At 40.0% G+C, this 25,283-nt stretch overlaps 2 protein-coding genes across 6 annotated transcripts in view; one reads left to right on the top strand and one right to left on the bottom strand.

The window, feature by feature from the left end:
* The window catches only part of LOC119481208 (serine/threonine-protein kinase pim-1-like), a 1,020,488-nt gene that overhangs the window by 265,495 nt on the left and 729,710 nt on the right, over positions 1 to 25,283 (bottom strand). The window lies entirely within an intron of this gene.
* pcxb (pyruvate carboxylase b) overlaps positions 1 to 25,283 on the top strand; it is a 370,637-nt gene that overhangs the window by 153,454 nt on the left and 191,900 nt on the right. For all 3 annotated transcript variants that reach the window (XM_037757903.1, XM_037757905.1, XM_037757904.1), the window contains exon 12: positions 23,409 to 23,591. In XM_037757903.1, coding sequence (XP_037613831.1) covers positions 23,409 to 23,591 — 183 coding nt within the window. The remainder of the gene's footprint in view (positions 1 to 23,408; positions 23,592 to 25,283) is intronic.

Here is a 25,283-nt window from a genome sequence, read left to right as displayed (position 1 = left end):
TCAGCACCTGTACCCGTCACCTAGATTCGAGAAGTAGCACTTATTAACAAGCTTAGCATAGCATGTACACAAACCTGCAATTCTCATACGTTTGGGCCTAAGTCATGGCCTGAATATAACACAGAGTACAGACCAAAATGAAGTATGCTAAATACATTTGTCATGCAAAGAAATAAATGACAGGTTTAATTATTTAGTTTTTCTGCTGGACCGCAGAGGGCCGGCCCTACAAATGCAAAAGTCTGTCACGATTGGTTGGCCGAGTGTTGGAGTTTCCTCATTGGCCGTTGCTCTTTCAAAATGAAAAGGCGGGGAACGGTCCGTTATTTAAATGAGCCCGTCCAGTGCGACACATCCTGCTCATGAAACTTGGACCAAGCTGTCAAACTAGGCGATCTAGTTCTAAAATGAAACCAGACTCAACAGTGGCATCGCCTATTTCTCTCTTAAATTGTTTTCAGGAGAAGATTTCGGTGGATTGTTTAGACGGAATAACAGAAAGTTTACAAGCAGGCCGCCATGTTGTTTCCTGTTTGAAACGGCGAGCAGAAAACCAGGGACCAATCGGGTGCATTCAACGATAGATATGTCTCCGCTTTAGGAGCAAGTTGAGTGGAGCACCGCGTCCCCTAGTCCTCTCCGGACCTGATGGACATGTACTGCTGGATTTATCAGTATAGACATGACCACTGACTATTTGTGTCACAATTAAGCTACAAATTCACAGACTGACCGTACACTGTCCAGCCAAATTCTCGTTTTTGACCGTCTTATTATCAAAATGGTGACTTATTTTTGAATATCATCAAACCAGCTGGCACACATTCACATCAGAGAAAGGTGTCTCATTCTTTCCTCTTGTTCGGTTTAAGGGAAAAAAAATACTTTCTCCTTTTCTGTTTCTTGTCACCATAAATGATCCTTGTCTTCCTGTATTATTCGCTGTAACAGTTCAGTGCAAACAGACCCTGTGCTGTCAGTTGATTTGATTTCATTGTTGGGGTTGTGTGCATCTCAATTTCATCCATCATGAGTCACAAACTAAAGTTTCTGTTGTGGAGGACAGACTTCTACTCATAGTGAGTATACTGGCATTTATGCTCACTAGTCTGCGTATGATTAGATTTCCGACAGATAATACCGGAGCCCTAACAGCATACATGTAACAGCTGGAACATCTGTCCAGTGATATTCATGGTAATGTTAAAGATGCTGTTGTACATTAGTGCTCTTGATGCACAGTAAAAGCAGCATCGCACTTGCGATTAAAACCCCCAATTTTAGCCAAATGGACTCATGTTTTTAAAATGTAATCGGGGTCACAGAGGTCAAATAACCGTAAAATATTTTTTTGTTTGTTTGTGTCCCATGTCAAAGTATTATGTCCACTCCACTGTTATGTTTCTCAATCGTGACACATGCTTTGAATATAATTGCATAAGATTTAAATAATAATTCTAGTGGAATTATAACGAGCAAATAGGCAGAAAATGAAGTGGGTAGGACGGGGAGGCTGGCAGAGACGTGGAGTGAGAATAAAGATGGTGCAACAGAGGAAGGGAAGAGAGACGAGGAGGGAGGGAGCAGTGGAGGTGTAGTGACCTACTTAGCAAGAAAGGGATGCTGTGTATGTACTGTACAGAGAGAGAGAGAGAGAGAAGGAGGAAGAGATGCGTGGAGAGTGATGGCGGCGAGCGGAGGGAGGACGGATGCAAAGAGCTAGAGAGAGAGAGAGAGAGAGAGAGATGATTGGCAGTCGGCCATGTTGTGTTGTCTGGTTGCTATGAGGGCCGTATGGTGGTAGCGCATGGACACCTACACACTGCTGAAACCACACACAGCTCTCACTGAGATTGTATTTTCTCCGTTCTGCTGCTGTCATTCTGTCTGCCTCTCTACTCTCTCACTCTCCCTCCCCTGTCACCTCCCTCCCTCCCTCCCTTTCTAATTGTCTCACACTGGTGTTACTTCTGCCTGCGTGGGCTAACGACAACATGAGTGTAGTCCCGCAGGCCAAAACTGGCAGGTGTACGGTACGTTTCACTGACCACACGTCATCTCAGCTCCGCGAGTGTTGCTGTGTTTACTGTGTGTGAAAGAGAGAGTATAAGACAGGAAATGGAGAGATTCAGGGCGAGTTTGGGTGTAATTGCCTCATGATTAAACGATTAATGTGGTCCAGTAACACGCAGCAGCCTCTGATCTTCAACCCCACTTGATTGTGTATCATCTTGTGAACATTGTCCTCCATATCTGACAGTGTATCATGACCTCTGGGTCTAGCTACTGCAGGAATAATACATTTTAGATCGTAAAAAGTACATGGGATATGACGCAATAAGTGTCTAATTTAAAAGTAGTAGAAGTTTGCAATTGATTTGCAGTCGAGCACGCTGCAATCAAAGAGGAACTGACAAGCTGCCTCGAGCTGCCACTAGTTTTGATTAAAGGGGAACACCACCTAAATTAAGAATTCAAATATGTAATTTCCATGGTCTAGGAAAGTTCAATCAATATTTGTGAACATGAAAGCCGGAAACCAGAGAAGTAAGTTTCAAACTTTTGATGTCATAGGGTACAAAGTCTGGAGCTGCTCCATAGACAATGAATGGGGAGATGATTTTATGGACCCACAGAATTTTTTTATACCCAAATGAGCTTTATTTTATTGTAGTAGTAAGAGGTCGGGGTTCATGGATGGGTGAAAAAATACCGAACTTTCGCCCCCGGAGACCGGCGTTTGTGTCCGTGTTAAACCCAAAGTAAATGTTGATGTATTTATCACGTAGGTAACACCACTTTCGGAGTTAATTTAAGCCAAACCACGATCTTTACCTAAACCTAACTAAGTAGTTTTCTTGCCTAAATTTATGGGAGTTGTTTCCTGTGAAGACGGAAGTTTATTTTCAAAAGACTCTATGCATGTAACAAGGGGGAATTGACACGTGTTGCTGGACATTCGTAGGAAAACAAACGAAAAAGGAGGAATAACTTTTTCGTAAGATATCATAGGAACCGTTGTATGAGGATAGGTTGACTCAGAACATCTCCCTGGGTGCTCTCAGTGTCATCTAGAACATCTTTTCCCAATTCATTGTCTATGAAGTAGCTCCACACTTTATACCAATGACTTCACAAATTTGAAATTTAGCACTCTAGTTTTTGGATTTGGGAGAGTTGTTCATGTTTTCATGTGTGAATTTTGAAAATGTGCGTAGTTCCCCTTTAAGTACGTAAACTATAGAAAATCCACTGTAAGCAACATTTATCAAGCAATAAGTGTTTGGACAGAAAGTATTTTAAATGCACAATGCAGTTATATAATAAAAAAAAACATATTATGCAGCCCTTGAAACCAGTGTATAATACCCAGCAAAGTCCATATTCTACTTCCTAGTTGTTGTTTTCTTGCCAGTTTGATGCTGATTGACACATTTAAAGTTTGCATTAAAAGTTTGTCAGTTGCAATATGTATGATGAATCATCAGAAATCATTGTCAGTCTGTAACAACTGTGTTTATGGTAATTAAATGCTAAAGTATAATGAGAACTTTTTAATGATGTTATGCAAGTTGGCTGTTGGGGTCAAACCATTAAGCAATGTGAGTTATAAGTTAGGAGATGAGGCTTAAATTGGCTTTGGCTTTAACTCTGTTTATTGACCTTTAGCCCTGCACTGTAATATATGTTTTAATACCAACAACAACATGACATTGATTGATTTCATTATGATTCGCTGCAAATGGAAATATTATGTTCACAGCAACTTGGATATAGTTTCATATTCTAATTGATAAACCTTGAATAATGCCTTTCCCCCTTTTTCTGTTCATTTTCATATCTTCTGTCTATTTTCAAGGCTATATTTTACATATTCATACATGCACGCGGGTTATTTATAGATGATTTATATGGAGAGCAGATGAGACCATTTAATTTGTTAGCAAGTAATCATTCTTTATGTAGCACACTCATTATATGAATAGCCTCAATGGTTTCACACATGAATATTGATCATGGATGTTGTGTGTAGGCTGTTAATTAACCCAGGATCACTGCAGCTCCATTCATCATCAAAAGGTTTGTTTGCATCACGTGTAAATATTTGGCATTACGCTCTAAATTATGTAATTAGATAAGACATTTAGCCGAGTCTGTTATCCCGAGCAGCTGGATCCATATGTCGCAATATATACAAGACATGGAAGCAACAGGTAGTTCAAAGAGCTGAGAGGAAATGGTAATTTTGAGGAAAAAGTTGGTGGAATTAAAGAGGAAGCACTTAAAGGTGAGGGATAGCGGTAGCCTCCAGAAATGTTTGGCGTCGTCACAGTGAAGAAGATAGGGAGTGACTTTGGCAGCCCTGATGAAAGTTGGGAGACGGTTTGAACTTTTGGGTGAGCCAGAAGGGAGAGAGAGAGGAGTCGAGACGAGCCAGAGCAATGGCAAAGGTGTCCGCCGCAGGGGAAGAAGTGCCAGGTGCAGAAAAAAAGGTGTTTTGTAAAAAAAAAAAAATGCATTCCTTTTAATATTGCACTAGCAGTGAGAAGTAAGGCACACTGCTAGAACATTCAAATAGCTGCTTCTGACATACGACATCCAAGGGAGAAATGTCACACAGTTGAGTAGAAATTTGGCAATAACATAATTCCCAATGTATGACTGAGTTGTCAAAAATGTACATTTGTTTCACATAATAGAAAACATAATGAAAACATACATTTTTAACAAGACTAAGAAGCTATAGACATGTTAGTGCTTCTCTGAAACTGTGATTAGGCACTGAAACGCTTTTGCTCACAATGGCAATGCTAACATTAGCAGGTAATGTTCAACATCTTAATTAAGTGTGTCAACAAAGTTATTGGGCAAGTGAAAATGTTGACCCAATGAATGGCGGAGGATAAAAGTCAAACACAAGAACACAGGACTTTCAACCAGGAGACCGATGTTCGTGTCCCAAAGTGTTGAGTTATTTTGATGTTACGTTAGTAACGTTTGAGATGTTTTATTCGCACTTATATATTACATTGTTTACATATGTATTTGAATTAGTTCACATACTTATCTTAAGCCCAACCATGATGTTTTTGATAAACCTAACTACATGGTTTTGTTGCCTAATCCTAACTGCGGACTTTACCATAGTTTTGTTTCCTTAACATAATCGCGAGTGTTTCACTGTAATGACGTGGCGTTAAACGACACACAAAAAGACTAAAACGTGTTATCACGAAAATGTTGTGCTATTTATACTCCATCCCATGAGATCGGGATGGATTACCAGCGTCAGTAGGATCCATCCTCTGGGGACCATGAATATTTGAACCAAATTTCATAGCAAACCATAGCAACAGCTGTTGAAATATTTCAGTCTGGACCAAAGTGGTGGATGACAGACCGACCGCCATTGCCATTGCCATTGCCATTGCCATGCCATCCATAAAGCCATGCCACTTGGTTAATAAGAGATTGTCTCGGCTAGTTTAGCATGAAAATGTTATCATGTAATAGCTGTATGTATACTGTAATGAAGTTTTGTTTGAATTATGCTCACAGGTTTTATTGTATCTGTGGATTTCTAAATGTAAGAGTTAAATGTATACGTTTATAAAAACAGAATGGAGGAGCAGTTATGAAGGTCGTATGCGGACATCAAAGAACTTTCAAGGTATTTTAGGCTTTATGATGACACTCAACAAGCTTTCTGTGTTTAAACATTAAGACCTAAAATTCAGCAGTTTCCCCAAAGTGATGAAACTTTGAGCGTTTGATTTCCTGGATGGGGCGTTGTCGTGTTTGAGGTTATTCTCTCACGACTGTTCAGGCTCTATTTAGACTGTTGAGACATCACGAGTCGTCTTCTGAACCGTGTAGGCTCAGGCATCTGGAACATGAGTTCATGCTGTCGGGATGTCTGTGAGTGGGATTTCGATCCATATCTAGACATTTTTGTACATTCAAAGCACGAGTATGTATCTCACCTTGAATCAACCTGTATGTGGCACGACTGGAGGTCCATCCAGATTTTGACAGCTCGTATATCGGATCTGTATGTGTGTGTGCGTGTCCACCCGTCCCACCTCCAAAGCCCCAAACAGCTTGTAGTGCAGTCACAGACATCTGGCTGCCACTGACTCTAATGGTTGCACTGATGTTTAATACTGCATGAGAGGTAAGAGTGAATGTGTGTACTTTATGTGGGTGGACTGGCAGCAGTGCACATGTATTTCTTCCAGAGTTTATGGCGGTTATTCTGTGTACGTGTTTGCTTAGCGTGTTAGACAAAACATGAACATTTTTTAGGCTAACCTTTTTTTAGCAGCTGGGCACTTACAGTTGTGTTTTTTTAATTATGAAGAGGAGGGAGGGGAGAAAAGAGTAGAGTAGATATGTAAGAAGGAAATTAGAGGGAATGTGTAATGAGAATGTGTGATGGGAGGAGGGCACAAAGTAAGGAAAGAAAAGAGAGAGAGAGGATTCAAGCGATGGCAGGTGAAACGCTCGGCGACGAGAGGGGAGGAAGAAGCGAGATAAGGACAGGAGTGGAGGGGGAATGAAAGGAGACGGAGGGAAAGAGTGGAAATGAGAGGATAGGCAAAGGAAAATATGAACGGAGAGGAAAATTAGAGAGTGTTCGGAGAAGGAGTGGAGGCAAGGCAGAATGGGCGATAATTGATAGAAAATTCAGAGAGCGAGAAAAGGGGAGAAAATGAAAAGGAGGAAAAACTGGAGAGCAGCGGAGATCCTCTATCGCTCATTAGGGTCATTATACCTCCGTCTGGAGCACACACAGTTACACACACTTACACACACACACACACACACTGAGAGAATTGAAAGGAGAAGCCAATTTAGTTGGGTACCAAAAAATGTGCCTTTTGATGAAAAGCAAGGAGGGAGTAAAGGGGCTTGTGCTACAGTGGGTTTGTGTGTCTTAGAGTGTCAGAGATGTGTTTTTGTTATGAAGGACACATGCATGCAAACATGTTTTGGACCTTGGCTTGTAATTGCACTGCTGGTGGCCAAAAAAGAAAAAGATCATGATTAGAGGAATACGGAGGAAAGAAGGAAAATAAACACTCAGAGTCAGAGCAAGGAAGGAAGGAAAGAGTATAAATGAAGTAAGAATGAAAAGGATAAATAAAGCCAGGGATGCCCTAGGGACTCAGACACAGAGCGGGAGGAAAAGGGAGAGCGAGGCAGATAATGGTTTTGCGAGATGAAAAAAAAAAAAAAATAGAGCCTGTACAGAGACAGGAAATGAAGGTGAAATTGAAAGGATAGGAGGAAAATTGAAATTGAAGGAGAGGGGAGGAGTGGTTGTATTTTGGAGTCAGGTACTCGAGCGACAGTTGTGGACTGCCAGGTGAGCTTTGGACAAGCACATGTCGAGCACAGCCACAGATAATAAAGAGTCAGCAGAACCTGAGAGGTGGTGAAAACGGGGGCGACAAAGCTCAAGTGTTGCAGTCCGGGAGTTTATTTGACCGTCTGTGTATATCCACATTTTCTTGAGTTAGAAAGTGCATCATGTACAGATGTCATGGTTGGTTCAGGTTGGTTTTCCTTTCCATAATAAAACCAAGGATAGAAAAAAAAATGACAAAATAAAAGTCATTTTGCTAAAAAAGGATATAAGATTGAGTTCACATTGGTGTCCTCTCATACATCACTAAGGCAAAATATCTCCAGTTAACTCTGTTAATGAAATTGGATTGGTCATGGCTCCCTTGTTTCTAGCTTTGGGAACAACTTGTAGAGGGTTGGAGAAGACGGGGAATGACTTTTAATTAAAGCGAGACCAATACGCCCGGCTGTCACCGTATTGGTCAACGTATTGGTCACCAGCCGGGGCGGCTGAAGATATTTTTCACTAGGCTAGTGTGGCTGTTTATTCACAGGGGAGGTCTCCAGTAATGATTTAAAACAAAAGGGGGAACTGCTTTGGTATCCCTGCTTTTATGTGTGTGATAGTGAAGTGTGAGGAGGTCACTGTAATGATCCGCTGCAGGCATCGGTTCTCCAGTCAATGTAATCGGCGTTCAATATAAAAGCAGGTCAATGTAAGGCTGGCCTTGCTAAGAACCAATAGTATCACTTGGGTGACCTTTTGATGTCCTCAATGATCCAGTAGGACGGGACAGATGATCAACAGAAAGCACTCTGGTTGCTGAGGAAAAAGCATGGGCATGAATGCATAAATGATATGAATACATACATACAGTATGTTTACACCATGTACAGATTTCAAGCAATCTCATTTGCCCTACTTTACCTGACACTAGTTGATGGTCAACAACATTAGCCGTGTTTCCATTCAAGCGAATTTTAAGCAGACTTTTAAAATGCGAATGAGGTGCGTTTCCATCAACTGGTTTGGAGCAAATAGACTCGGCCACAGCGTAGTTTGGGTCAGAAGTCGGCGCTATAGGCTGCGCATGGCTTTAATCCACCAGTAAACAGAGTAGAAGAACTAGAGGTTGCGAACCGGAAGCCAAACAAGTCTAAATCTAACCATCTACGAGAGAATAATGGAGAAAGGTCTTCACGAATTTGTTTCAATTGGGCAAGTTTTAAAGAGGACCTATTATGATTTTGTGTTATATCGTTTTTATGTGCATGTAAAAGGTCTGCAAAGTTACAAAGCCCAAAGTCCACGCCAAAGGGAGTTACTCTCCCCCACAGAAACACTGCTCCTGAACTGCCTGAAACACCTCGCTTGAAGTCCCGCCTTTTCTTCCGTAACGTGGTGATGTCACAGATTAACACTTTTGCATAATACCTGCCTAGCAGCTAGTTTGGCATGTCTTCCAGCAAAGCTAGTTAGAGTGGAGCTACAGCGGAGTCTGAAGGGTTTGGTTCGGTTGACCAATCACAACAGTGGGCTAGCTGATCAATCAGAGCAGACTGGGCTTTTGGGTAGGGGATGTAACATAGTGATGTCACCGAGTAACACATTTGCATAATACCTGCCTAAGGGCTAATTTGGCACACCATCAAACAATTAAATTTAGCACATCAACTGTTTTTCGACAGAGACAAAAACAACCTCAAGCAAGTGTAAAAAACTTTTTGTTCCGCGATTGACGACGTTTTATCTGATTTTTTCCGTTTCCATACAGCTTTTCTAATGCGATACTTCAAAATGTGCATAAAAATATGTGAATGGAAATACGGCTATTGTCTCCCATCTATTGCCTAGCTTTACTGTCTCATGGGTTGAGCCAAACCAATGATACTGCTTAACTAAATCTCTGACATCCAACCATTTTATCTCAGCCTCTGAAGACAGTGGACTTTGTGGATATAAGAGGATTCTAAAGGACACTTGAGTGCGTGAGCTGCTTCAGAAACATGTGAATCCTCAATAGCTGCAAAATTAGTCCTTACTCCAGTTCTTTTCACACAAACTGAGGTGCTGAGTCCAAAAAGTAGGTAATATGTGATTCACAAGGACACTCACAGCAACACTGTAGAATGCTTCCTCTTTCCAGTCAAGAATAATAAAGATAAACACCAAATCGCTGGAAAAGCAATCACTGTTTTTAACAGTGTTACACACAATCTGCTATGTGGATTCCTATATGTTACGTGAAACTAAGAGTAATTACAATATCCAGCAGAAGGAAACTGGCCGTATAGCAATTAAAGTGTTGAATGTGTGATACGTGCTGTTTCCTCTGCAGATGTGTCGCACAGTGTGTGCATTACACGTTCGGTTTTGCTGAGGTTTTCTTTTCACATACGTTCATGAAAATTGAGTTAATATTGCACTGGTTTTCAAGGCATCTGTTTTGCTTATGTGCATGTTTTGAGTAGCTGTGCGAAGCGTAAAAAAAGAGCAGAGGTGAGAGACTGTGTTTCCTTACGAGACATCAGCCTGTTAGTCATTTCCATAGCTGGCTCCATTTTGTCTACTACCTGTACTGCATGCAAACATCTCCCCTTGTTCTCCCTCACTCACACTACAACACATTTACATGGCGTGTTGTTGTTACTTTCCTATCCCACTGGAAGCTATTGAATTTCATTTTGCCACACAAGAAATAATTTGTCATTACCGCCAGACAATATTATGTTCACATTTTTTATCGGCACAAAAGGTATGTTACAACAGGACAGCTATAAAGGGAATGGTACTTTACATATTCTTGCAACAATGTGGTATGCATGGAAGATTTGGCAACTTAAACATGGAATTAAATTAAGTAATCACAGACACAGTAAAGATGGAAAAACAGATAAATAAATAAATTAATTAATTAATAAATTAATAAATTAGATGAGTAGATTATTAAATAGATAAATAGAAAAAAAAAATATTAGTAATAAATAATATAAATAAATAAATAATAAATCTATATAATAAATGAGAATAAATAAAATAATTTAAAAAAATCATAATAATACAGACACCGAAGCAAGCATTAAAAAAAATAAGGATTAGTGGTTGCTGAAACTCAGGCCGTCACGTTGGACTATTGAAATCTCTAGAAAGGCAACCAGACAATAGTAAATGCTAATATGGAGCATCAGTCTCATTAATGTGTTGTAAAAATACACTTTTTAATCCCGGCTGAAATGAAATAGAAGATCCATTTCCTGATTGAAATAGTGTTGAACACAGAGGCTCAGGGGGCTTGCCCAGACCACGTTTTAATTCGGCACGTCTCAGTTACATGATACAGACAAGCATCCGGAGACAGCAAGACACCCAGTTTTGAAGGACATAAGTAATTAAATTGTGGAGATGGCCAGATTTCTCAGCAGCTGTCCATAAAACCGTCACCAAATTCCTTGGGAGTCAACCCACTTACGCATTTAGCCATGGAAGGAAAAAGTAGGAAGATGCTTCTGAGACATTGAGTCACTAAAACTAGTGACCAAGTTGTGAAGTTTCTGTATCGAATGAGTAAAAAAAGGTTAGATAATGTGCTATTTTATTTGTTGTTTCTCCTGCTTTGGAAGACTTATTGGAAACTAATACTGTTCTTCTGGGCCGTGAGGGTGAGTTGTGATTTTTGGCCTCATCCAAATTATATCAAGTAATACATCTATACCATATAAAAGGCAAAAATAGTTTTCAATTCTAGTTTTGAAGCATCAGGTTTTGCTTGCCGCAAACAAACTTTATTCTTTTTGTCCTCGCTTCTGTCCTCCCCGTCTCGCTTCTCTTCCTTCTCACCTCACAACCGCTCCCCCTGCCTCGACTCATCCGCACGGCTCGACTTCAAACATTAACATGGCACTTATATTCTCTTCTCCCCTCATCTCTGTGTGTTATTCTGTCTCCATCCCTTTATTACTCTCTTTACCTCTCCTTGCCTCTGCCTCTCTGTCTGCTCCTCTGCCTCTCTAATTGGTGCGCTATCAGTCGGAGCTCCGATATCGCTGTCACTTTCTGTCTCTGTGCTTCAATACAGGCCGTGCGTGTTGTCTCGCTCTTTCCTCTCCATACATTAGCTTCAAGTGTATATGTGCTTTCTCTTTTCAACTCCATCTATAAACAAAATCTGACAACGAAAAAGGAAAATTGGAGAGAGAGAGAGAGAGAGAGAGCTGGGTTAAAGTCAGCGAGAAGGTGAAGGTTTAGGGATGGAAGGGGGAGATAAATGAGTCCGTGGAGTGGACATACTGAGCGAAAGGGAGAGAAGAAATTAACTTAATGGTAAATGGCTCGGAGTGTCTCGGAGAGTTTTCAGTGTTATTACAAAAGCAAACTAACTGTGAAATCTGGTCTTGGGTCCACTTAGAGCGCTCGAGGGTTTGGGCCATTAACATGTTACAGCTCCTAAATGGGTTTAGAAAGTAACAAAGATCTTGTTCAGTGGTTTCTGGAAACCACCTGAAACCCATAATCAAGATTATTTCACCTCTCCATTTTCCCAAGATGTCTTATCTTAAATAAGCAAGCAGCAATGTATTGAAAGTAGGGTTGTCAAAGTTAACGTGATGATAACACGCTAACGCAAATAGAATACAGGAATGAGTCCTAAAACCCAGAAATGAGTTCGCATTTTAACAGTTCTGGTTCCCTCGTCTGGAAGTCAATGGATTTTTAGTTAGATGCCTGAAATAAGTTCTGTGGTTAACACAGACTTAAGAGATTTTAACGTTTTGATCTACGACATAAAATATATCAATAAATACCCCACTTGTGAATTTCGAAACCTTTATGTGTCTTAAAAATGGTAATTGCTAACAAGTGGCTAAAGGACACTAAGGATACTAAACATCATCACGCCGACTCGTCTGCCGTTACAGCCTCGTTGTGTTTACACGCGCTCATGCAACCGTGGTGTAGTTCGTTTATAGCCTTACGTTAGCTTTTTACTTCTGGGGATTGCATTTACGCTACAAAAGTATCATAAACATTTGTTCGCCACAGAGCTTATTTTTCTGCAAAAACCCCAAACCCAAAAGAAAAATGTCATTGGCTTTTTGTCGAGGGAACCATGGCGATGCTAACTTCCTGGTTGGCCTCCAAAAATACGTGATCGCTGGAGCACTCTACTTGTTTTAACGCCATTAATTTCTTTAACGCATTAACGCAACTTGCGATTTTTAGGTTGTAGTGGTCTCAGTTTCAAAGCTAGAGTGAAGATACTGGCATCATATCGAACTAGAAGAAACTGAGGAATCCATTTGTATCCATCATGTCATACTAGCTTGTTGCAAAGGAGGCTAAATAATGCTCCAAACTTGCACAACATTTTGGCGAGGAAAAACTTGCATGGCCATTTTCAAAGGGGTCTCTTGACCTCTGACCTCCAGATATGTGAATGAAAATGGGTTCTATGGGTACCCACGAGTCTCCCCTTTACAGACATGCCCACTTTATGATAATCACATGCAGTTTGGGGCAAGTCATAGTCCTGAATCGTCACAATTAACTATGGACAATCATGCAATTTATCGCGATTAAACATTTGAATCGATTGACAGCCCAAATTGAAAGATTTAAAAAAAACACATTTTATATCTACAACATGCTGCTGAGTTTGGGGAGGCATCGATGCATGTATCATTTAAACAGTCACCAATTGGTCCCGTACATATCTGACTGGGCTGAATCCATTTCAGTTGGATGTTTCCAAACTTAAATCCTGTAAGTAAAAGCTGAGCTTGAGAGACGTATTCTGGCTCAGTGAGATAAATTGGAACGAGCACCGTATCCTATCTTATAAACTGTGATATGAATGTGGAGACATTCTGGCTTAAGAGTCCTGAATGAACCAAAATAATGTAGGTCAACCAAAGAGAGTCAGTCAGAGTGTATAACAGAGCCCAAGATCTGTTTTTCAGTCAGTTCCTTAGAATAACAAAGCAATTCAGTCACTTTAAAGCTGCACTAATCAATATTTATATAATGACAAAAGATCAAGTGAGTATGTATAATGGAAAAGGGGTCGCTCGTAGTGACGAACCCACAGAGAATTACCGTCCAACTCTGACTCCAAATGAATGCTAATGTTGCTCAGTGTCTGCTGGATGTGTAAAAGGGCATTTTCTTTGCTAACATGTGAGCCATAACAACATGTCAAGTGAGGCAATTAAAGCTTTAATCATTTGAAATAAACGCTGGAAATCTTTTTTGCAGTTGCACACTATATACTGTGTGTAATCCTGTGAGCTTGTATCATAGTTAGTAGAAAGTAAAAGACGTATTGAAGCAGTTTTAGGAGTTGAGCCCTCTGGATAAATACAGTGTAATGATTCTCTTTTCGGCTAAAGAGAGCTATTTCTCTTGTTCATATATAATTCACAATGGCGAGTGTGATATTTATCTCCATGATAAATAGCAAGGCACTGTAAGAAATCCACTCTGACAAATGCAAACACATTTTACATATCTAGTTATCTTCCAATTGTTTTGCCACTGATAGCAACATGTCCAAAATGTGTGGACATCAGAATAACACAGATTTTCTTTCCTATCAAATACACTTCCAGGGTACTTATTTCTTTTTTTTTTTCTTACAAATATTCTCTTGCCTTATACGGTAACATATCAGCAAATGAAACTGTGCAACTCCACTTTTCATGCTGTTGGCATTTTACTTTTTGTTTCAATTTTGCTCAGTAAGTTCTATGACTCAGGCCTCTGAAACCCATCCAGAAGCCTTTTTGACGTTCTCGGAAAATTCATTGGCATCAATGGGTACATCGACTTGGTTATCTGAATTCCTGGAAACAAAAGTTTGTTTTTCCAAATTTTAGATATTTTTAAGATCACAGTAGCAGGATGGGCAGGGAGGATTTGTAATGTGCTCATGGCAGATCTATGCTCTTTCATACAATGTCAGAGAAATTCACACATCTGGCCTTCTGAGTGATAAACTTCTGAGAAAGCACTGAGAAATGGAAGGAGGTTTTAGATAGGGAGATGGTGACAAATAAAAAAGAAGCAGGAACACAGGAGAAAGACAACTTACAATAGACTTGAACATAACGTAGAGTAAAAGGTTTGAACCACCGTTATGGGAATTATTATTACAAGGAAGCTAGTAATGAACTGAATGTCCTGGATCTGGCACCTGCAAAAAGCAAAGACTGTTAATATTGTTAATATTGTTAACTGTAACCCAATAAGTGCATAGTTAACTATGTGCATAGTAAGTGCATAGTTAACTATGCACTTATACAGACATGCCCACTTTATGATAATCACATGCAGTTTGGGGCAAGTCATAGTCAAGTCAGCACACTGACACACTGACAGCTGTTGTTGCCTGTTGGGCTGCAGTTTGCCATGTTATGATTTAAGCATATATTTTTATGTTAAATGCAGTACCTGTGAGGGTTTCTGGACAATATTTGTCATTGTTTTGTGTTGTTAATAATAAATATATACATACATTTGCATGAAGCAGCGTATTTTCCCACTCCCATGTTGATAAGTGTATTAAATAATTGACAAATCTCCCTTTGAGGTACATTTTGAAAGGATAAAAAATTAATTTGTGATTAATCACGATTAACGATGGACAATCATGCGATGAATTGTGATAACACATTTTAATAGATTGACAACCCTAATTATAATCTAACAATAAACTTGTTTATAATGCTATTATTAACCCTTAGATCATCTTAGTAACACATAACAATGTTTATTACAAACAACATTAATATAAAGCCTTACCCTGGTTTATTATAGACGAGGAGCAAGACATTGAGTGTGCAGGATAATAGGGGACCAAATCAGTGCATGCGTGTGTCAGCGAGATCATTTCAATGCCTTTGTGCTTAAATTATATAGTATGTATGGCTATCCAGAGAGCGTGAGCGAAAGGGAGGTAAGACGGAGAGAGAGAGTGACATGAAGGGAGCGTGAGAGAAGAAAGTGGGGATTTCATGTTAGACAGCGCCCTGGGCTGAAAGAAGCTGACACCTTGACTTCAATTATTAACATGGTACTTGGCTTTTCATTCAATCCTGCCTGTACAGTACCTCTCTGTCTCTTCTCTCTATCTGGCTACAAGATCTATAGTGGCACTGCTCGGGGTTTGAGTCCTTGTTGAGCGTTGGAGATGAAGGCCCCTCTCTCCTCTCTGTGGGGTTGTTGTTGTGGCACCATTCATCTAAAAAATCTATATGCCCCGAGGCCAAAATTAACATGCTTAATATTCACAAAGGCACATGCACAGAAGCGCATCATAAAAGTCCATTGTCCCTCATTAGCACATAGTGGAGAAAAGTAAATATGGAAATGCTTGACACATACTTAATGAGCAGAAAGTTAGCAAAAAAATATTTGGTTTATTGGATATAATTGTTTGAAATTCTCTTGTATGATACATCAAATGAGATTCAGTTTAACTCTAAACCTTAAGGCCATGCAGGACACATTGAAAAAAAACCCTCGTGAATAACATTTTTAGTGCTATTTTTTTATTTGTTTATCCCCGCAAAACAACCTCCATCTGAGTAGTTCCAATAACCGAGGCTCCACTGTGCTAGTTTTATGGGTTCCAGTTCGACTACATATCACATTTATATATGTTTGTGCAGTAAAGTATAACAGCAAACATCTGTCTTGCTGCATGTTTGATTAGTCTCCCGACACAAGCAGGACAAGGTTGTTTATTCGATTTAGAATAATATTGGCTCATATTTAAGGGCAACGTGTTTTCAGTTTGTGTGTGCGCACGTGTGGTTACTGTATGTCCGCCTGCTTTATTGATGTCTAATGCATCTGAAAGCATATACAGTATATTAATGCAAATGTATTCACTATATTGTTTCTTTGTCTGGATACAGTTCACTGAGACTCTGCAATGTTCCCTCAGTCCTATAGATGGTTGTGGGTGTATTTTGTGATGCTCCTCTCAGGCCCGATACTGGGAGCTCACTCATGTTGCAACTGACACTAAAGTGCAATATAATCTAATCAAATCTGTTTTACATTCCAGTAGGACACAATATCACAAACAAATGGCTGCAGGGCATTCCATTGAATTGCTTGATATTCAGTGTCTTATATACTGTATTGGCAGTATTAGAACACACACATCACATTGTCAGGTCATTAAATGTGCGTTATCAGTTCTAGTTCTTTATTTGTGCATATAATAAAATAAAACAAAAGAGAAGAGATATATACGATAACGTAAATAAATGCACAGGTGGGTTGAATAAAAACAGAGTGCATGTAAAAGGAACCCATCTAACACTGAAATTGAAGACAGCTGTATTACAATTTACAAACAGACATAAATATTTTAAAAATATCTAAAGGAAAGAAAATACTGTTTCCAAACAAGAAATGCTAGATAAAATGGTTGTTATAGGCCCCATAGATGTGAGTCAGTAGGGGTCTGCTGCGCCTACTACGTTGTAAAAGTGAAAGCGAAACTTAAACGCACATTCTAACACGTAAAACTGAATGAAATGTTACATTTCGAACACAAAGAAAATAGCTTGTTTAGGTTTAGGCAACAAAAACTACAACTTCTTTAGGTTTAGGGAACAAAACCACTTAAGTTTAGAGAAAAAGATCGGGCTTTGGCTTAAATAAATCCTTTTGAAAGTGAAACTTAAGGTTATGAACACAAAGACAAGTAGATGTTGTTGGTTTCACACGGGATGCAAAGCCCGGCCTCTTGGGTGAAAATACTATGTTTTGCGTCCCATCCCTCGCCCCCGACCTCTTTAGGTTTAGGCAACAAAACCACTTAAGTTTAGGGGAAAGTAAGTACGTTTGAAAGTGAAAGTGAAACTTAAGGTGTTTTGTGTCCCATCCATCGTCCTCGACATCCACGGAGTTACACACTGTCTATAACACAGCAGCCGACTTTCGCTTCTACTCCTGTCATAATTGCTACGGTCCCTCGATGCCGCAGTTGTCTTCTTTTACCCCTTTTTTCGGTGATCGCCCATGTGGATCGATGATAAAACTTACTAGTGGATGTAGCAGGCCCCTTCTGACCCACACCTATGAGGCTTATAACCACTGATAACGCCCATTTAATGACCTAATAACAGTCTAACCGGCTGGATTTTAACTACTTAAACTGAGAGATTACATACTGTATAACAGATCCTGCATAAGCCACTACTTACCTCTACTGTATGACTACCCATTTAAAAGGGGATTCATTATATCTTACTTATTTCATTTGCCGTTTTACCTTTAAAAGTTCTCGATACTTCTTAAATTCTTCCGGTGTGCAGCTTTAACAATTAGATTAGATTTTACTCCCACAGCTGGCAAAAATGCCAACCAGGAAACAACACAGCAATAGCCGGAGTCACTCACCATCTGGCTTTGCCACAGGAACACAGCCGAATTACAAGCCCTCTGAAGTGTGCTTTATGTGGTCACAAAAGTGGATGAGTAGCCACGGAACAATCAGCTGCTCAAAATCTGATTCTAACACGCTTGCTTACAAGTTTTTGACTGTTCGACAGTGATAGTTTGTTGCATGTAATCACAACTGACAGCCTCTAAAGCACAAATCACCCTGTTGGGCTTCAAAGAAACAACCTCACGAACACCAATCAGGTTTGTTTTAATTAATTTTGGCCAATATGGTTCGGCACCCAATCAGTCGACAAATAGTTGGCGCCCGACAGCTCCCAAATGTGACACTGTATAAAACACTGTGGGAGGCCCTTATGATTTCAAAAACTTTACTGTCAGGAGAACAGAAGTGCCTTTGAGCTACTCACTGATCCTCCGCCTCCCCCTTTCATCACTCCAAGTTGTTCTGGATAAAAGTGTTAGCCAAATGCCTAAACTGTGTGATTATTGCTGAAAATAGCCTTGATGCTCAGTCAACTTGCGTGGATGTACTGAGAGTAAGTCAAAGCTAAGAATTTCAGTGTGAGTGTTGCCATAAGTGTTGCCATTTTACCATATACCCTCCACCCTGGAGACGCGGCCGTTTGATATTAAATACAGCAATGTGCACAGAGACCCTGGGCAGCCGTCGGACAGCCACTCTGTCACTTAAACACCGCAGTCGCCGCTAACAGCTGCACGGGTCTTGCGTATCCAGTATGCTTGGCCTGCTGTGTTAACTGGAGGCAGAGAGCAATTGTGAAATATGGTTTGTTCACAGTAAGGAACGATTTAATGAATAGAGAGGGAGAGTAAACAGAGTGTAGATTTTCCCACAGGGCATTTGCACAGAGGAGGGGTCGGCAACTGCCTCCAGACTGCTGTGGAAAAGCCCCAGAGTTGACGGTATATAGTTCAAAAGCAATGTCAGATGTTTCTTTCATGAATTTTACAAAACACCTCACGAAGAAAAATGAGTGCGATGAACCGTTTTAGTAAATCTCAATTCATCTGTTTGGGGGAAGTCATTATTTTCTCCATGGTAATTGCACAGACAGTGTACTGTATATAAAAATGCCCCGTTTTCAACAGTTGTTCCCATCTAAGCTGTAGTAGTCGATACAGTATGTACTAAAACATGATTGTGTCTCAGAAAAACTTTTGTGTAAGCACAGCTGCTGAAGCTTGTTAAATAATAAACTGCAATGGCACAAAAGGAATCTTTTTATAATCTATTTTCTATTGTAATCACGTTCCTCAGATATACCTACTCTTTGAATTTAAAGCAAATGTATTCTATGCTCAGCAGCTTGCAGAGTTAAAGCGGCAGTAGGTAGAATATTTTTTGGCATCATTGGGCAAAAAATCCCATGATATCCTTTCATCATATTGTAATTCAAGTGTTCTGAGAGAAAACTAGACTTCTGCACCTCCTTATGGCTCTGTTTTCAGGCTTTAAAAAATCTAGCCAGTGACAGGAGACTTTGGCCAATCACAGGTCATTTCGGAGAGACAGAGCGTTCCTATTGGCTGTGCTCTGGCTGGTGGGCGGTGCTTGGTATTCCCTCAACTGTTCTCAACATGGCTGCCGGGTCACAAACTTTCTCATTTTACAGCCAAGCAGTATACTAAAATATGTTTCTGAAAACATTTTATGCTAGAAATAGGCATTACAGTAACAGAATATTGATTCATATTTGATCAGCGCTGCTCCAGCTCGGCTCTGATTGGTTGTTTTCCTCCGGTCTGTGAAATCTTGTGGCTGCGTTAGGAGCACTGGAGGACACAGAAGCAGACAGATTACCTGTCTCATGCACTACTGTCAAGTTATAGTGACCGTTTTATCAAAATAACTTGCCTACTTCAGCTTTAAGTCATATACACCTGCAGCGCTTTTTTCGTGCAATTAATTCACACGGCAATCTATTTTTTCAAACAGTTTTTTTTGTCATGAATACTTTCACATAGAACGCAAATATTCCGTGGCAAAAAAGGCGCCATAATTTATTTTCGGAACAAGGTCGATTATCTGAGCTTTTGCACCGCGAATAAAGGCATCAACCAATCACGTTGTGCGGAAACGGTTGAGCCATATTTCTGAAACAGCAACACAGAGGCTGCGTAGTCCGAACCGAGACGGCAAACTTTATTACTCCTTTGAACCTTTACAAACACAGCGCAGACCGGACTCCTGTTCTTACCTTTCACAATAAAAGCCCTAGATATAAAGGCCTTTTAGTTATTAACATGCACATCGAAAGTGCAAGTGTGTAGCTGAGTGGTTACAACGCATGCCATATAACCGCCTTGGCCTTGATTCCGGCCATAAAGCAGTACAGTGTCAAATAAAGGCGTCAAATAAATAAAGGCGAAAATGTCTAAAAAGTCTTTTAAAAAAAGGAGAAAAAGAACTAAGTGCAAGTGTGGAACATTGAAATCTTTTTCAGTGACACTTGAAGTGCCGATGACCGGCCTCAAGCCTTTCAAATCAAAGGAGGGGTGCCGTCTATGAAAATCACAACCTGGAAATTGGGGCTTTGAGCCTTGAAACAGCATATTGCACAGGTGTAGAGGCAGCGTGAGTGGGCAGTAATACTCGCGGCGATTTCTTCCGCTTCGGCATCTCATTCATTTACAGCTTTACGTGGGCAATCTCTTTCAACTCAGCCTCCATTTTATGTTAAGAAAGATCAAGACTCCTACTCGATGAAGGCCAGTCCTATGAATAAGACATATTTTAAATATTAAATCCAAATTGAAAAACTCATTAATGTCCACTCTGAGCAGTAAATTAGCATTCAGCTTGATATTAAGGTGTATTGATGTGTAATTTGTAACAACAATCTGATGCTTCCCTGCTACATTTTGGTTAGGTGTGCATTCATTAAGCTTTAGTATGTTTATATTAATAACACAGGTACTGCAGTATAACATTGTTTTACAGCAGCCTAGTTATGGGTGGTCCATTCACTTTGGATGCTATTCCATAAGCCATTTGTCATCATACATTAATATTATAGCACATTTTCTAACATGCTTTATGGTGGGAATTATACAGTATTTTGATCATTTCGAGCCATTGGAAATGAATAAAATTGCATTGGAAAAAAAATACTCACTCTGGATAAAATGGCGAGTCGTAAAGAGCAAAAAGGATAATGAAAAAATATTGTTGGTCATAAATGTTAGCAGCTCTGCACATCTACATTGTCTGGAAATATCACCAGCATATCATCAGTGTGGCACAACATTGTTATAATTATAATTTCTACTCATCTTTCCCTTCCAGCCCTCAAGGGGCTCCATATGTTGTAGTGTTGGACGGTCCTCCCTCTCCTCTTCACATCTCCTCTCCTCCCTCTCTCCGCTCTCTTGCCAAGTGGTTTGGAACGGTCCAGCCGTTCCGCTTCTAACTCATCTCATGCTTGTTTTTCTCCCCCTCTCATCTCTTGATTTTCGCTCTTCTCTTATGTCTTGTCTGCCATCGCGTTCCAAGTGCAGGTTAATTTCCGCTCAGGCTTCGAACAGAGATGCTTTGCTCCTGCCCCGTCCACATTACAATCCACTAGCAAGCCGTTAACAAATTCTGTGAATGGTGGTGATATATATTTATTCTCTTTTTTTAGGGGGAAATAGCAGGTCAACAGTAGATGTCACATAGAAGTGGTGTACATCATCTGAAAGCTGTGAACCTGGAGATTAATTTGTGATGCAGCTCATTACTGCGTGTCAAGTTGTTCTAGTCATATAACGGAAATAAACATGAATTAATCAATTCATCAATTCATTAATTAAAACAAATTGTGAAAGTGTGATATGATAGAAGTATATGATGGCCATTCCCATGCTCACTTATATCTCATAAGTTGTTGCAGCAGTTTTTGGGTTGATACCATGTGTTACACAGATTTGGTGCTAAATTTAACCATTTTCTACTACACAAGAATTGATAAAAATGATCAATAATCCCTCCAAAATACCACATTAAGACACTAAGACCTTGAGGAACACCACAGAAAAAGCCATGCTGTGATTTGATATCAGAAATCTTTGACATTTGGAGATTTGCCATCCATCCTCTGAATGCTCCAGGTCTCTAGCTTGTGACTGTAAATTTTCCTGAGGCTGTGATTATCCTAGAGGTCACCAGAGGGTCATTTTATACAGTGATGTCAAATTTCAAAAGAATGGTCTCATTAAAATGAAATGACCACTATGGGGACTAACATCATCACACATGAATATAATTGGGCTCATTGGACCCACAAGAGACTCAACGTTACAGTGATACCCAATTTATTTAATTCCAAGATGGTTTAGGGAGCCCAGTATGGAGGAGTATTCAAACACACCATTTTTAGAATAGGTGAAGATAATACAGTCATACTGTATTCGAAAGACTGCATGGTTTTTGCCCCAAACTGCATGTGATTATCATAAAGTGGGTATGTCTGTAAAGGGGAGACTCATGGGTACCAATAGAACCCATTTTCATTCACATATCTTGAGGTCAGAAGGTCGAGGGACCCCTTTGAAAATGGCCATGCCAGTTTTTCCTCGCCTAAATTTAGCCTTACATGGTTACCAATGGATTCCTTGGGTTTTTGTAATTTTACATGATATCTGTAATTTCACTCTACCTCTAAAACTGAGCCTGCTTCAGCCTCTGAAAGACAGTAAAGTCGGTCGGGATTGCCCGCGATCCCTCATGTTTCAGTGGGTTAAAACAAGTAAGGTATGAAAAACCACTACAAAGAAATATTGAACAGCAAATAAAAACATTTGACTCTGTATCCTACACGCTTGGGAAGGCTGCAAAGTCAACAATTTAATTTAGGCAGTTCTTAGGTGTTTTCACCTCTTTCTTTGACAGTTCAAAGTAACGGGTGATAGAAACGACTGAGAAACATGTGACAAAGGTCCAGGTCTGGAGTCCAACCTTGACATTTTGAGCCACCAGGATGCACTGACTTTCACTTTCGATGTGTGCCTTCTTTCCTCCCTCTCTTTTGACCTCTGAAGCAATGGGTGCATGCACTGGAAAGTTGATGTTATACCCTCCTTTTAGCTCAGGCAGTGGGTTGCAATTACTCCTACCATTATTGTGTCTTAAGTACTGTGGATAAATCACTGAGGAAGAGCAGTTGCATAATTATTAATGCGTAATTGACACAAATATTAGTAATTCCTCCAAAATGTATCTGAAAAATGACCCTTAGATTACTGGACCATGTAGGGTGAGAAAATAATAGCCCTAATGAAACCACTAAATCTAAAATTGATAAATTGTGCAAGTGTATTTTCTTGCCAACTGCAGCAGAATCCACCTTAGTAAAATCCACAGGAATACTGTGTACATTCTTGATATATGTTTACACTGCTCTGCCTCCAAATTTTATTCACTCTGTGTTAATGAGCAATTATTCATCGCAATCTGCAGACGTTCTGTTCAGGATGTTAAGTAAGACAAAGCGTTTTGAATATCTATTTGTTTTTGCAGTTCATCTGGAGTCTTATTCTTAGATTTGTAATATATAAAATCAATAACAACCTGGTTAAAGTTTTTTTTTTGTTATACAAAGTCCTTCACTCTCGCTTTCCTCTGCTCTGTTCCTGCCAGGTCTTCCGAAGCGGCGAAGGCATGGGCATCCGCCTGGACAGTGCCTCGGCCTTCCAGGGTGCCGTCATTTCACCCCACTACGACTCCCTGTTGGTCAAAGTCATCGCCAGCGGGAAGGACCTGCAGACGGCAGCTTCCAAGATGAGCCGAGCCCTGGCTGAGTTCAGAGTGCGAGGGGTCAAGGTAGGACATTCAGCCATGTGTGTTTGACGATGCCGGTGCTTTGTGTGCAGCTTTTTTTTCCTAAATTTCTCATCATTTCTTCCTGGGCGGTGAGAAAATGATGAGCTGATGGATACTGTCAAAATGCTGTGTCATGATGCTGGAAAATAGACCCAGAATATTTGACACGAGGAGAGATACTTTTGACAGCGGAGATGTAAATTTGATGGTTTCTCTGTATCGGGTCTGCTCTGAATGGATTCATAAGAGCCCGTCTCAAACTATTCAAGCCAGTCTAGCATGCTTAATGGTGTGATGCAGTGAAAGCTGGAAGAGAGTGAGAGAGTGACAGCTTTAAGAGGTCTCTATATATAAACTGAATCAGCTGCAGAGTACAACAAGTTACTGTGAAGTGGTGCTCCAGCGTTCCTGAACACTTCTTACATCTCTATGCGAGTTATCTGCTCGATGTCTTTATTTCTTGGTCTTCAGACAGAAAACATAGAGAGCTATAGTTTCATGAGCAGGTGCAAAACGGCAGCGGCGTCAGCAAAAAAACAGCGTTAACCGACTGAGAAGGTGGGGGGGTGATTTAAAAATAATGAGCTGCGTGGGTTGTTCATGTACCTGTCATATAAGCTAATGATGCCATGAACCACACCACGTCTCCTATACCTTTTGAATGGGCTTGTTGTCAATGTTTTGTGTCTAAAATGGCTTAGTTAATACCATTATTATTGTACCATTCAACGGACAAAACCGTCCGGAGTCAGTGCTGTCCTAAAATCAGACTTGGAATATTTGGTATTAGTGTTAAAAAATCTTGTAAAAATGATGATAACGCAGTGGCACACGATGTTAAATCAGCCGTGCTACATGAAATCTTTGCCACTACAAGTTCTACTTTCATAGATGGTATTTTATAAAGCCAGTTAATTGTTGAAGTAGATGAGAAAAAAGCACAGAATGGACTCTACATGGATCTCTCGTGGTTAGCATTTAAATTTCTGCTTTCTTCTACTTCACTCACAAGTAATGTTGAACTGCAGAAAAAGCAACCCATCTGATAGTTACAGTCTACACGTGTCCAGCTGATGTAGTTTTACAAGAATCCACTCGATGTCTGTTGTAGAGTTGGGAAAACAGCTTGTATTCCATAAGTGTCACAAGCAGGTCAATTCCACTAATTTCACTTTCTTTGCTGGTTAATATAACATTAAACATGACAGGACACGGTACGAAAACTGTGTGACTCCACAGATAGTCTAGCCTCCACTCGATTCCCTAATGCACGAGGGTGTGTGCTCTCTTAAAGTGACAGTACACAATTACCAAAAAATTAATAAAATAGCCTATTCTAGACATAAAATGTTAAACTTAAAGTCATATTGAATAGAAAATGTACTTATCCATTATGATTAGTTAACTTTTGATATTATAAATGACAAAGTTATAACTCCAATGTAAATCTTCTAGGAATAGATTAAGAAAACTATGAAAAATAACAAGCAAATCTTTTCCTCATACAAGTCATTTTCACATTTTTTAATTTCTTTAATTTTCACCCTGAAAATGAAAAATGTGCAATCTGGATGAGTCTGATGTAACACATGCAGCGAGCTCACCTGTGCGTTTTTGGCTCAGCACCTTGATTTGAAAGGTGTCGTAGCTGTTCATCGAGCTGCGACTGGAAACAGTGCATTATGTAGCATA

Source organism: Sebastes umbrosus, chromosome 22, assembly GCF_015220745.1.
Source record: "Sebastes umbrosus isolate fSebUmb1 chromosome 22, fSebUmb1.pri, whole genome shotgun sequence".
NCBI lineage: Eukaryota > Metazoa > Chordata > Actinopteri > Perciformes > Sebastidae > Sebastes > Sebastes umbrosus.
This window is presented reverse-complemented; position numbering and strand designations above follow the sequence as displayed.